Here is a 14,132-nt window from a genome sequence, read left to right on the forward strand (position 1 = left end):
AGTCAAAGCCTTTCATTTTACAAACGGGGAAACGGAGATTCGAGGTGGGGAAGGGTCTTGCCTAAGGTCACACAGTCGGTTGGTGACAGAGCTGGGACTCTGGTTTCCCAGGCCGGTGCTCTATCCCTTCTATGGCTCTGCCTCCGGGGAGCACAGTCCACCATGCCCACCCTTGCCAACTCCAGCCCCCACCCCACCCCCAGGGCCTAGGCCGTGACTTGCTCACAGGGGTGTTCCATGTTTATCGGTGGAGAATCTGTGAGAAATCGGGCCAGGCCAAACCATCCCAGGGGAGTCCACACTCAAATCTCTTCAACAACAGAAACATAAAAGGCAAAACACCCCAAGACAAAACAAAACACCCACCTCCCCCGCCCCCAGCACACAGAAACCAAAGGGCATTCCACCAGTAACATTTTCCTCAAGAATGCTTTCATTGGGAAGGACGCTAAGAACTCTAATCTGTTCTAATCGAGGGCAGGAGCCGTGTCTTATTTTCTCTGTTTCTCCACTGCCTACTCAGAACTGGCACTTGGCAGGGGCTTGATAAATGTTTACTTAACTGCAAAGTTCAAAGAATGCTGGAACTGCAAGTTCCTTCAGTTTAACTCCCTCATTTTCCAGGTGAGGACACTGAGGCTCCGAGAGGGGAAGGACCATGCTTGGGCTCACGTGGTGAGCTTGCAGACAGAGCAGATCCAGAACCTAGAGCCCTGCTTCCAGTACGAGGCCCCCTCCCCCACATCTGCCAGCCTCTCCTCGGACTCTCGCCAAGATGAAGCTCAGCAAGACAGTGGATATACAGAGCATAGTTCATTGAGAAGAAAATTATCCAGGACTATCTAGGGGCTGGGGTTTCAGCTGCCTGAGGAAATTTCAGCTCAAGTAGACAAAGCTTCCATTGTGGGGGAGTGGGAGTTACAGGACCAACTGAATTCCTCACTCAGGGCAGGAGGGCCAGGCGCTCTCCCGACTGGGGCACTTCTGGGAGGCTGCAGACACCTAAGGACAGCGGATTCCAGACAAACTAACTGCGTCAGGTCAAGCCTGCCTTAACCTCTCGATATATTTCTGGGTGTTTAATGAAAAAACAAAACAAAACAAAACAAAAACAACATGGTGCGGAGACTGAGTTACATGACAAAAATCCTATCCTATAATTTTATCCTTCGGGATAAGTTGCTGCTAGTTTAAATGAACTTATCCGCTAAAATTGTACTGATCACTTGAGATATTGTCTGCATCATTACACTGTGAGACCAGCAAGGGCAGTGCCCACGTCTGCCTAGTCTCCTTGACCAGGGACAAGGCCAGGCCCACAGCACAGGTGCAATGAATGCATCACTTGAACCCAGATGCATATTTGGGACTGTGCCCTGGGGCTATCCTTGGCCTTGTGTCCAATATCAGACCACGGTCAATGAAGAAGGCAGCCTTCTTTCTCCTCCCTTCCTCTGGGGTACCCATTCTATAGGGAAAAAAAAGTCTGGTTTGTTGAACAAGATATTCAGTGGGTTTACAAGTGAAAGCTAGAGGAGACCAACTGGGAAGAACATCAAAGGAAATACAACTTCATTAAAAGTTTTCTTTCAACCCAGGGTCCACAAACTCCTTTGTGTAATCCTGGCACATTCTGCTTCCTATCGAGTCTACCCTTAGCTGTTTGGGGCGATCTGATAGTGACTGGCTCTGAACTACTGCTCGAGAATGACTGTTTAATATTCCTGGAGCTCAGAGCTATAGTTCACAGAGGAAAGGGCACTGTTCCAAATACTCAGCAGTGATAATACTGCCTAGATGGGGCCGTTGAGCAGCGTGGTGGCACAGCACGACTCAGGGCTCCTGGAAAGCTGGCCAGCAAGGCAGATGCACACTGGTTGTCCCAAGACTCGCCCAACCTGAAAAAAATCCCCAGAAAACATTTCTATGGGGCAAAGAGGCCAGAGGGGAACTCTTTAGCTATCAAGACTCTGACAATGTCCCCATGAACTTCCAAAAAGGAAAAAAAAAAAAGGAAAGATTTTGTTACCTTGATGTGTCTAAGCTGTAAATCTTCATCCCCATAATCTTTAACCTCCCCATCTTCTTCTACATGATTGAGAGAAAGTTTGGGGATTTTTATTTTCTTCTGCATCACACTGTTTTCAAGATCAGATTTGTCTTCTAAAATGCATATCAAGAGAACAAGGTTCATTATGAGTCAAAACGCTCAAAATACCCAAAACCTCAAGTGCAAGCAAATGATTGAGGCCAGACCAGTTAAAAAGGAAAAGCAAACAAACCCAAGACCTGTCCCACCTGCAAGAAGGCTCCTAAAAGCAGCAGTGCAGGTCAAGCTCTAGGGTCAAAGGCATACGCTGTAAGCACCACTGTACAAAGCACTGAAATCATGTCCAGTAATTTTGCTTAGGGGTTGCGTCAAGCATACCTTAAAGGGTAGCCTTTCATGGAATCTTGGAACTGGAATGGCCGTTAGATTGCTATTTGGTCTAAACTAGCCTGTGGATCCCTCAACAATCAAGATCCTTCCAAGCCAAGTGAATTCTCAGGAAAATGTGGTGTTTTTCTGCCATCTCAGGTGCCAGTAAGCATGAAAGGGACGACGGCTCTTCTGGAGGCAGGGCCTCCCCACAGTCCCGACACAGGACAGGCTGAGGTCAAGACAGACAGAAGAAGAGTTAACAGGTAACATTTACTGCCTTTTTACTGGAATCAAATCACAGAACGACAGAGTTTGAGGGGTCCTGCTGACCAACTGGTCCAACTCTCTCATTTCACAGATGAGGGAACTCAAACCCAGAGGAAAGAAGGGGCTTGCCCAAGGCAGGAGTCTGAGGAAGAGCCAGGAGTCTGGCATCTCGCCCAGTGCTTACGTGTGATAACTGTATACACCAATTTGAACTACGAACTGGAAGGTGCTACACAAATACAAAGGGATAGGACTTCTCACTTTCTCATTCTTTGAGCCCAACTTCAGACAATCTAAAAGAGAATTTTTTTTCCTCCTGCACAGATGTCAAAGTTTATCTCCCAGATCTGTCTTTCACTGTAGATGTCAAAAGGGAAAATTCAAAGGGCAGAGTTCTAAAGGTAGAAACTTGAACCTGGAGCTGGCCCCTTGTGGTAAATAGGGTGGGGTCTTGTGTTCTGGACTTGAACTGAGATTCTGGGAATTACTGTGTCTTTGATTCCTCAAAGGTTCCCACTGCTCTATCCCAAATGCACTTTCGAGCATGTTGCCCAATGCTGGATGTGGCACGTGGCCAGGTAGCTGGTTAAACACAGTCTCTGAGGGTCTTTATGTGTGAGTGTGTGTGTGTGTGCATGCATATGTGTGTGTGTTAAACACTCTCTTACACTTCCCCCAAGCCAGGCTTCTCTCTTCACAACTTGTTAGTAAAGCTGAGAAGGCAGCTTATAAGCACACAACTATTCTAGAATCTAGTCAAATGCCACATCTTCCCAAACAGTCATAGGAAGGAAGCCTGTTGGTGCTGGAGAGAGCTCAGTGGGAACCTCAGCTCCTGTATGGCAGGCCGAGGAGGAAAGCGTGAGGGCTCTCATGGAGCTCAGGTGTGTGCTCTGTAACGAAGCTGGGGGGACAGCAGCAATAATTCACCTAACTCACCGCACAGTGCCAAGTACACACGAGGCTCTCAACGAACACAACATTAAGAATGACACTAGCAACATGCTCGGAATAATTTTTATTTCCTTAAACATATGGTGAATAAAGATACAATTAAAAAAAAAAAAAATAAAGGAATGACTTAAGAAGGGTGTAAAGTGCAAGGGACCTGCCCAGGAAAAATGACTAGTCTTTGTTAACAACCCTCTCCTGGTCAGAGGTGAAAACGGCCTTTCCCAATAACTGGAGGAACAATCCTCAGGTTCTGTTTTTCACAAGAAAGACCTGTTTTTGTTCTTTTTATGCCTATAAAACACAGCCAATGAGCTAGGCCTGAACAATAGCAGGGACTGTGGTCTTTCCACAGAGCAGCAACTTCCTTCTCCTATAAATCATTGTAGACTCTATGTCAAAAAGCTGCTGAAACGGGGTGCCTGGGTGGCTCAGTGGTTTAAGCCGCTGCCTTCGGCTCAGGTCATGATCTCAGGGTCCTGGGATCGAGTCCCACATCGGGCTCTCTGCTCAGCAAGGAGCCTGCTTCCCTCTCTCTCTCTGCGCCAGCCTCTCTACCTACCTGTGATCTCTCTCTGTCAAATAAATAAATAAAATCTTAAAAAAAAAAAAAGCTGCTGAAATATAAAAGCTAAAGAAAGTGCTTCAAACGAAGTTATCCCCAAATGGGGCAGCTGGGTGTTTTCACATATGAAAAAACAGATACAGAGGATGAGAAGGTGGTGTTAGGACTTCTGAATGTGTTGGGGCAAAGCTCCCGAGCTAGTTGTCAGTTTGACAAATTCAAGGGCAAAGGTTTGAGATGCAGATGCCAAACTAGAAATGACAAGCTAGGCTCTGCCTCCCTGAGCTGAAACTGTGGAGCTACTGTGGGGCTCAGGTTCAAGGTGGCTGGAGAGAGGCAATCATTCAGATGCACAAAATGAGCTAATATTTGCACTGAGAACAATCCTCAGATCATCTCCTTCAACACTTTCAAAATACAGGTGAGGAGACTGAGGCTCCAGATGGTGAAGTCCACTCATCCTTCCACTCAACGATGCAGGGGGCTGTAGGGAGTGCAGCACAGGCTGGGTGCTCATTCTGCAGAACTCACTAACTGCGCAAGGTCACAGAAGTTAGTGTCAAAACACGAAGAGTATGAGAACCCAGACCCGATAACCAGCATCTAGAGCATTTCTTCTTACGCCTCAGCATAACATTTACTGATAATTTATACTTACAGGTTCTAGCCTGGGCCCAGAACATGGAGCCTAAGCACCCAACTGTGGGGGCACAAGATAAAAACCAAGGAAAAAGATAAGCCAAGATCTCACCTGGTGAGTCTGCATAAGGGGGCAGTAACTGCTATAGGATCTCAGGGCCAAGGGAGAACACTTTGGTCAGTGCAACCACGGCAGGCTTCTGAGAGGAGGTGGCATCTGAGCTAGACTCCTTACTGAGTGATCTTGGGTAAGTTACTTTACATCTCTGATCCTGCTTCCTCATCTGTGCCTCAATCACTCTGCCAGGATGCTGGGAAGATGACCACTTCTGATTCAAGTTCTATTAAGTACTTGCTGGGAGTGAATGGTACGTGGGCAGTCAGTGCTCATCAAAGGACAGCCATATAAAGATGGTAAGGATCCAGATCACATCAAAGGGACAAAGACTAGAAACTTAAAAAGGAAGGCTGGGAAACTATTTAGACTGGAATGCTTATAAAACATGTTTCAGTTACAGGCAAAAAAAAGAGGTGAGGGAGGAAGTAAAGGTGACTGGGGCTTAGAGAATAAATGACCTTGAATGCCGAGGGAAGAGGAACTGAGGTCGGCAAACAGGTGTGGAAAAAACTACGAGTCAGACAACCAGGATTCCAAGTCCAGTCCTGCCATTTGGTGGGGCAAGAAGTCAGGCAAACTTGCAATATCAATGAGTGGCATTTTTCTTTTTCTGTAGAAATGGAGATAGAATGTACCTCGAGTGGGAATCAAATAGTGAGTAGATGTACCTTGAAAGCAACAGAGCCCTGTGTATATGGTGGATGGCAAAGCTCAGGAGAGCCTACTGCTGGCTCAGAGCCTGCTGTTGGCTTGCTTTTTTCAGGTGGAGACCTGCCTGCTGTCTGCCTGCAGTGCTCCACTCCCTACCTGACAGCAGGAGGCCCCGCCCCCACCAGCTAGCTATACCCTAGGCTCCATGCTCTCCCATGTAACTGGAATGTCCCCAATCTTTCCTGTCTGCTTGACAAACTCCACTCAGCCTCCATTTCTCTCCTCCTTCTTCCTCCAAGGCCTCCGTATGCATCGTACATACCTCTCTGTAGCCTCTTTTCTTACCACGTTGCAATCATCAGGTTTGAGGTCTACCTTCCCCACTGGAGTGTGAGTAACCTCAGCACTGGGCCCATATCCTAGGCCTGGCCATACAATAGGGACTCATCCAACAAAAATGTTTAATGCAAGAATAAAAAAATGAGGCTACACCAATAGCATAAGAAAAGATGCTCACAATCACCAGTCATTAGGGAAAGGCAAATCAAAAACATAATGAGATACCACTTTGCAAGAAGATGGCCATAGTAAAAAAAAAAAAGAAGGGACAGAGAAGAAATGCAACAAACGTTGGGAGGATGTAGAGAAACTGGAACCCTCATTCATTACTGGTGGGCATATAAAATGGGGAGCCGTTGACAATTCCTCAAAATGTTAAATATAAAATTAAAATTATCATATGACCCAGCATTCCACTTCTAGGTATACACATAAGAGAAATGAAAACATATCTACAAAAACTTGTACATGAATGTTCACAGGAACACTCTTCATGATAGGTAAAAGGTGGAAACAACTCAATTGCTTATCAGTTGATGAATGGATAAAAAAAAGGTGGTCTAGCCATGCAATGGAATATTATGCAGCCATAAAAATAAATGAAGTATGGCAGATGCTACAACATGATGATTGTCGATGATTGGACAGTGAAGATGGTTACAGAACACAGCAAATATACTAAGAACCACTGATTTGTACATATTTTAAAATGGTTAAAATAGTGAATTTTATGTTACTATACTTCAACTAAAAAACAGGCTACCACTTGAAGAATGTCTACTACCTATCAGGTTCCACCATAAGGCTCTTTGCTTATTACTACACTTCACAACAACTCTGCAATTACATAGTATTAGCCACACCTTTTTTCCCCACTAAAAAAGAAATGAGACTCAAAGGCCCCAAACCACCCAGATGGGAAGGTGCAGAGCCAGAATTTGATCTAGGTCTCTCTACCTCCTAAGCCCATGTTTATCCTCTCTAAAAAGAGGCCTGCAACATGGCAGAACCAGAATAAATGCTGAATGAATGAAGGATAGGTAAGGATGAAAACATCCAAATTCCCCAGTCCAGAGATCAAAGCAGAAGACCACTTTACTCCCACTCTCCTTCCAGATGCCTCTGTCCTCAGGAAGTCCCCAGAAAGCAGTGACCATCGCCAGGCATAACAGAAACAGGTTGTAGCCGGGCCTTGGGGCTTGGATGAATTCCTTGAAAAGGTAGACTCAGCAGTACAGGAGGTTCTGAAATGACAAGAGTGAGTTCCAGAAAGGAGCAGAAGCAGATCCAATCCTATGCCTCCTGATCTGGATACTTGGCTGGGGAGGATCTTGAGGCTCCTGAGAGCTAACTAGTTTTAGGTTCTGTGGTAACGCACATTAGTCTCCATCTTGACTGGTGCTCTAGGGATAAGGGCTCAAGACGACCCGGGGCCTCTGTTCATCCTTTTCTTCAGGCAGTGCACATTCACTGGGCTCTGTTTTGAGTTGAACACAATACTAAGTGTCCCTTGTCTTTTGGACCCTTCCAACCCAGTATGTACTAAGGACCCCAACCAGAATGCAAGGTTTGACTTCCTGAGAGAGGCTGGCTCATGTGGGGCAAACCTCCAGTCTCTAGGCCTTCCTGACCCTAATCCTGATTGAAGGTGATACTTCACATCTACATCTAGTCCACAGAAGATTTACGAACAATCACTGTCATCATCCAATGGGAAAGAAATCACTGGGACAGGGAGGTCCAAGATCTACTAAAAGCAGCACCATCCTTTGAATGAGGTGGTCCTTGTTTGAAATTCTGGCTCTTACGCATACTAACTTTGGGAACTTGGGCAAGCTACTTAACCCGTCTGGGTCTCAGGTTCATTATCCGTAACATGGAAATGATAAACTGTTTTCCAAAAGATGGTGCGTGTAAAACACCCAGCACAGAGCCTTGCTTGTCATAGGTGTTGAATGAAGAGCTGCTCTCAGTCTGTCCCTGTGGGTCCCGTGCTCGGCTTTTATCCCCCGGCAAAGAGAACCACTGCAGGTACCTGCCACAGATGGAGACGTGATAAAAGAGATGTTTGGGGAAGATTAATGTGGCACTGGCAAGTAAGACGGATGAGGTGTGAGGAGGAGACTGAACGCAGGGTGGCAAGAAGCTATAACTCTTGACTGGTCACATTAATGAAGGTGAACAGTGGTGTGGATCATCTAGGACAGCAAATAACTTCATGTAGCATTTTAATGTAGCTTTGGAGTGTGCTTCTGGCTTGGAATTCCGGGAAACCATGTAAGAAACTAGCAGTGGACTCAGACGAACAAGGAAAACTCTCTAGTCAACCTGCTTTTAAACTGTTCCAAGCTGAAGATTAAATAATCAGTTCTCCTATAAACAAATATGTAGCCTCTGAAGAGACAACCTTTACTGTTCTGACTTTCTAATTTTTAAGGTGAAAAAAACCCACCAAGGATTTGGACATCAACTATTTCCTCTTCCTTTCCAGCTGCTGTGATATCAGCTAATTGCATCCATCCATGCAACAAATACTGAGTAAGCACCTACTATGTGCCAGGGCCCACGCCAAATTCTTTACAGACAACTATACACTTAATCCCCATCATGGCTCCACTGAGGCAGAAATTGAGGCTCAAAGAAGTGAGATAACTTGCCAAAGACATCAAGCTATTATATAGCAGAGATAGCATCTCAAATCAGGTCTGCATGACACTTGGGCCCTGTTCCTATCATGTAATCATCCTATAGGAAGAACAAAAGAAAAATGACCAAGTTGCTAAAACTTCCTCAACTGAACTAAAAGGCACATATAAAATGATGAGTGTGTCAATATAACTTCCAAAGTGCCTGCCTTTCTCCTAAGACCTTGCTTACACCCAAAAGAATGCCATGATAAATCCCCAAACTGAGCTGAGCACTGTACCAGTATGAAGAGATGGCAGACTCCTGAACTACAAGCTTATCAAGTCCCCCAAGCTCTAAATAATCCCCAGAGTCCTGATTCAAAGTCTTAAAATCTGGTAGAATCTACTCTTCCGAAATATTGAAGAACCTGGTATCTGTTATTAACCTGAGAGATAGAGAAACATCCCCATTAATGGAGGCAGAGTAATAAGCAAAGAGTGTTTTAGAAAATAGGCAGGTGGACAGAAAATGTGAAGTAAGTCCATCTTCAAAAGTGAAAAAAGTCCTGAAGAATCTGTAGTATACAGGAAAAATGAGAAAGGGATTGTCTTGACTCCCATTTTGCATAAAATCATGCTGGATCATGGAAAGGATCCAATAGCAGAGAGTTGAATGTGGTGTGGGTTTGTTAGCCAGGATGAAATTCTGAGAAGCTAAACATAAAATGTGTACAAAGGTTTGTCTTGTTTTAAAAATATCTACATGCAAGTTTGAAGTTTTTCATATGTACAAAAATCCTATAAAGTCTTATGATGTTTGCATTAAAAACAGACATGCCACAAAGAAGACATGCACGTTGTGTTCTCTAGCCTATGGTGTTTGTTTTTATAAAATCCAAGGCAGACAAAATTCTCCAGTTTCAAGGATTATATCCAGTCAAGACAACACAAAGAAGAGTGCCTAATGTGGTAGAGCAGAAAGAAATCAGGCAACACTGGTTCGAGGCCTGGCTCTGCAACTGCCTCTCTGGCTGTCAGCTCCTCTTCCTCTTGGTTTTCTTCTCCGTAAAACACAAGGACTAGATGAGAAGACCTTACGATCCTTCAGCTCTATAACCATGGGCCAGTCATCCGGAATTCTAGGTCTCTTTCTCTTCTGTGCAGGGCAGAGTAAGAGTAGATGACCTAATCCCTCCCGGTGGGCACACTACCAGAAATGTCCTGACACCATTCAAAAAAAGAGGCGAAGAAACTGCTAACTGGGTTTCAGTAGGTCTCCTCGCTCTCACTTCTGCTGCCTCACTGGCCTTGGCACAGGGCTGGGGCACGAACAAAACCAGGAACTTCATCCTGCTGGCTCATTTGTTGGGGTAAGAAATGGCCCCAGCACAGGGTCACAAAGGGGCAAAACATACAAAGGATCACTAGCCTTTCATGCTGAAGCCAAGCCCCAGGAGGATTTAAAACACACATGTTAAATTTTAAACTGGTCTGCTTCTTCCATGTGCTTGTTCCTCTAAAATCACTCCTTTCCACAAACGGTGGTACGCAAGCTATTCTCTTCCCAGGAACTCCTAGCCGCCACAGTCCTTAACAGCTGCCTCTATTGAGCAAATACCTACTATGTGCCAGACACTTTTCTGTATTCCCTAGCTAAGTAACACAGTGGGCAAGCCGCGAATTACCATCTCTACATCACACATGAGCACTGGAGACTGAGAGAGGTGAATTAATCTCACATCACTTCTAAGTAGCAGAGTTACCACTGGAACCCAGACTGTCTGACTTCAGAGCCCATTTTCTTTCAGTTCTCTAATACTTCCACCTTAACATTTAAGGAACTGACCTAGAGGTCACCTAACCAAATTCTCCCATAGGGCAGGATTCCATTCCAGAATATTCTTGATGTGCTTACCACCTCCAGTGATCATGAGCTCATCATGATGCTGGAAGACCTTCCAATTGTTCATCTGCTCTCTCTGCTATTACCATGTTGCTCCCACCAATCCCTATGAATTCCACTCTTTGTATCCAACTCTGCTTTCTGGACCCCAAAGAACAGGACTGATCCTTCCTCCACTGGGAGCAAAACTCAGACACTGAACACTACCAAAATATCATGCCATGCAAATCTTTTCTTCACTTCCGTATATATTTAGCTGCCCTATTCTATGTCTAACCAAAAGCTCAGAGGAAGAAGCAGTTGTATGTAGTTAAGAGAAACAAAAACAAGCCTAGATCTGGGATCCAAGGACCTCTCTCTTAGCTTGATTTTTCAAGACACCCATCTGCCCTGCTTATCACTCGATTCTCTCTCCATCCGTCTCTGTTCATTTCTTCCCAGTTACCTTTTTTGGGCTCTTCCTCTTCAGCTGTGCCCTTAAAAGCTGATGTTCTGAACAGTTCTGCCTTGTCTCATTCTTTACTCTGCACCCTCTCCCATGTGACCTCACCAGTCCTGTGGCCAACGACTTCCACACTGGGATCTTCAGCCCCGTTTCAGAGTGCTGTCCTGAACCTTGACCACGTGCCTGACTGCTCTCCAGGAGCGTCCCCCCAGCTGTCCCACGGGCCCCTAAGATTCAACCTGTCTCAAGCTAACCTCATCACCTCCTCTTCCAACCAACGGCTCTTCTAGTGCTCCCCATGGAGGGAGGAGAGGCCAGATCACCACATCATTCTCACCACAACCAGGCAGTGGCCAAGTTCCATGGATCCTCCTTTCTTAGTCCATCTCAGACCCATCATGACCACTGCCACCTTACTTTAGGCATCACGCTTCCTGAATGAACTGACCCACACTTCTCCGCAAGCCCTCAGCCTGTGGGAAGACGCAGCCCATTGCCTGTCACCTATAGTTCCTGCTCAATAACTGTCTGAAGAGCCTGCTTCTCCCAGGTCAGATGAGTAGCCCTCTTCATGGGGATGCAGACAAAGTATACAGAGATTTCTAGCACTGAACCTGGAACCTGCTGAGTACTTCATAAATATTTAACAAATTAGTGCTAGAAAGCAAAAAACAATGCCCATTCCTCTGCATTTCCCTTCAGCATATGTCTGTCCACCTCGCAGAACTCAATACCCACAAAACTTAAGTAAATCAGAGAAAACCTCTTCAGGGCATGTACGCTCTTCTGGTAAGCATTTTAAAATGAAGAGCACACACATCTTTCTCTTGAAGGAGCTTATAACACAAAGCAGGTAGACAAAGTGGAAAGAAAACTCATCCTGGAGTCAAAGATCTAAACATGAACTCCACTTTTCTGGTGTGCTTTTATTTTATTTATTTATTTATTTATTTATTTATTTATTTATTTATTTTTCTGGTGTGTTTTTAAAAACAAAAACTAGTGTGTTCTTGAATACCAGAACATTACACAAAAGAGTATGACCTCAGCTTGCCTGGGGCAATTTTTTCTTTCATCCTGTGAGCTAGAACTCTGAAGTACTCTGTAGCATGTCCCATTTCGTTGTAAGGAGTATGTGGTTCTTGAACAGCGAAATCACATCAGACTAAGCCTGCAATGGTTAACATTTCAGTGGAATCTGCAACAGATGACAGCAGGCAAGTTCCAATCTTTGCTCCAATGTGTATTAGCAGAACATGTCAAAACCTAAATTAAAAGTTTTCACTCGCTTTTTTTAAAAAAAATAAATCCTTTTGTTGGCAGTCTCTCACTGATGACATGCAACAATCTTTGCATATGAAATCGGCTAGTCCCCTGCTTCGCTGCTAACTTTGTAGAAGTTCCAAAGCATTTCTGGAGCAAGTGATCTATTTGGACTGACAATGCCAAGCTGGGACCTGAGCCCTGAATGAGCTAAAATTACCAAAGCAAGAAGAACGTGGCTTTGGAAGCTATTTCCCCCAAGTGTGGGGTTTTTCTAGTCAAGGCAGTGATAAAGAATGTTGACTTTTTCCAGATGAACAACACTGAATGAAACCTCAAAATCCCACTGCAGGTTTCTGCTCTGAAAAACAAGTTGCTGCTACAGAGGTTCCTGTCCTTCCGACTTCCGCTTCCCAAACATAATAAATACACCTGTCTTCCCAAAGTTCATGAGTTCGGCACGGGCTGGCTGGTGTGGACCATGTGCTGGGCACTGCAGATGCAGAGACAAGGAAGGCAGGGCCCTGTCCTGGAGATCACTGGCTGCTAAGGAAGATACACACATTCATGACTAACTGAAGCAAAACACAAAATGCTAAGATCCATAAGCAAGGGACAAGCAGAGTAAAGGGAGAGCTCTGAGGAGAGAGTGTCCCCTCTGGGGGCAGAGGGTAGGGCAGGGAACACCCTTGAGGCTTGCTAGGTCTGGGGTGGGTGGGTGGGGCTTCCAGTATATTTTGTCCCCTCCTCTATCACAGCCCTCAGCTCGCTGGACCACAAACATGTCACATGTTAGCCTTCCCCACTGGAAGCCATGGGCACGGGCCCCATGTCAGACAATGATTAATCCATCTTGGTTGGTTCAAAAGAGGGCGTGTGGGTATTTTCTCAAGAGGGAATGAAACACCACAGGTCTAGGGAAAGTGAGAACAGTGGGCGAAGCTGGAGAAGTAGTGTGGGGCTGGGGCCACTACAAATGCCAGGCGGAGAAGCTGACGTTTAATTTAGAGGCAACAGGGAGCTATAGAAGTTTCTAAGGAGAGAGGCGAATTGACCCAAGACTGTGTTTTAGAAGATTATTTGGACAGCAACTTAGAAAAGAGGCTGGAGACAGGGTGAGCGATTAGAGGGTCCTTGCACTGGTTTAGACAAATAAAAGCTGCTACAGGCCTGAATGCAGGCAGTGGGAGTGGAGCTGGAAAGGGAAGGCTTAAAGAAGAATCTGGACAGTACACCTAGAATCGGCCCTTTCTCTGCCCCCACCTTTGCCCCTTCCCCACCAGTACCTGGCTTCTACCTCTAGTTAGCACTCATGTCAAGTCCTAAGACTACATATTCCTTGAGGATAATGCCCATTTCTTCTTCATCAGTCTGCCCCTGACAAAAACCTGTATTCTGCAGGGCCTGAGAAGTGAACTCTGTGGCTCCAGGTCATGCTGTCATTCAGAGCCAGCACCTCCGATGTCCTGGTGCACTGGTGCCTTGGCTTACTACAGCATTGGGCCTGGCATACAGGAAGTAGTAAGGGGGTATTTGAGAACAAAAGGAATTTAGCACACCCAAATAATAATAACAGAGCACAGGTGCTTGGACAGAATGATGTGGTATTGTAAGACTCTGAGCCTAGAGAGCCAGTGTTTGTCCTGTAGAAACCACCAAATTCAATACCAAGAGCCCCAGCAGCAGGCCAAACTGCAGTTAGATAATGGCGAGCTCTCCGCATGTGTAGCTCTCATTTTCACAACCTGTGTGGCAAATAAAGGACAATGAGCAAGGAGAGACCAAAGGTCAACCAAGTCTTGAGATATGTGGTTCTCCTGTGGAGAATGGGAGCTCCTTGGAGATTTCCTCAGGAAAATGACAACTCATGGAGGAGAGGGCAAGGTAGTGTGTGTGCGCTCTGTAGGAGGGATGCTGGTAAGACAGGAAGAGGAAGAGCAAA

The 14,132-nt window shown here is 45.5% G+C and overlaps 2 protein-coding genes and 1 long non-coding RNA gene across 9 annotated transcripts in view; 1 reads left to right on the forward strand and 2 right to left on the reverse strand.

The window, feature by feature from the left end:
* The window catches only part of LOC309843112, a 1,054,942-nt gene that overhangs the window by 574,845 nt on the left and 465,965 nt on the right, over positions 1–14,132 (forward strand). The window lies entirely within an intron of this gene.
* The window catches only part of AGBL4 (AGBL carboxypeptidase 4), a 1,624,959-nt gene that overhangs the window by 226,730 nt on the left and 1,384,097 nt on the right, over positions 1–14,132 (reverse strand). The window lies entirely within an intron of this gene.
* BEND5 (BEN domain containing 5) overlaps positions 1–14,132 on the reverse strand; it is a 48,235-nt gene that overhangs the window by 30,671 nt on the left and 3,432 nt on the right. Inside the window, exons 1-2 of one of the 3 annotated variants that reach the window (XM_082688349.1) lie at positions 2,429–2,453; positions 2,030–2,163 (exon numbers count right to left, since the gene is read on the reverse strand). The exons of 1 other annotated variant lie outside the window; for it this stretch is intronic. In XM_082688349.1, coding sequence (XP_082544475.1) covers positions 2,030–2,134 — 105 coding nt within the window. In that variant the 5' untranslated portion in view covers positions 2,135–2,163; positions 2,429–2,453. Of the gene's footprint in view, positions 1–2,029; positions 2,164–2,428; positions 2,454–14,132 lie in introns of those variants that run through there. One more of the 3 variants, XM_082688348.1, reaches the window with a different exon arrangement.

The sequence above is a fragment of the Mustela nivalis genome (assembly GCF_964662115.1).
Source record: "Mustela nivalis genome assembly, chromosome: 10".
In the NCBI taxonomy this organism is placed as follows: domain Eukaryota; kingdom Metazoa; phylum Chordata; class Mammalia; order Carnivora; family Mustelidae; genus Mustela; species Mustela nivalis.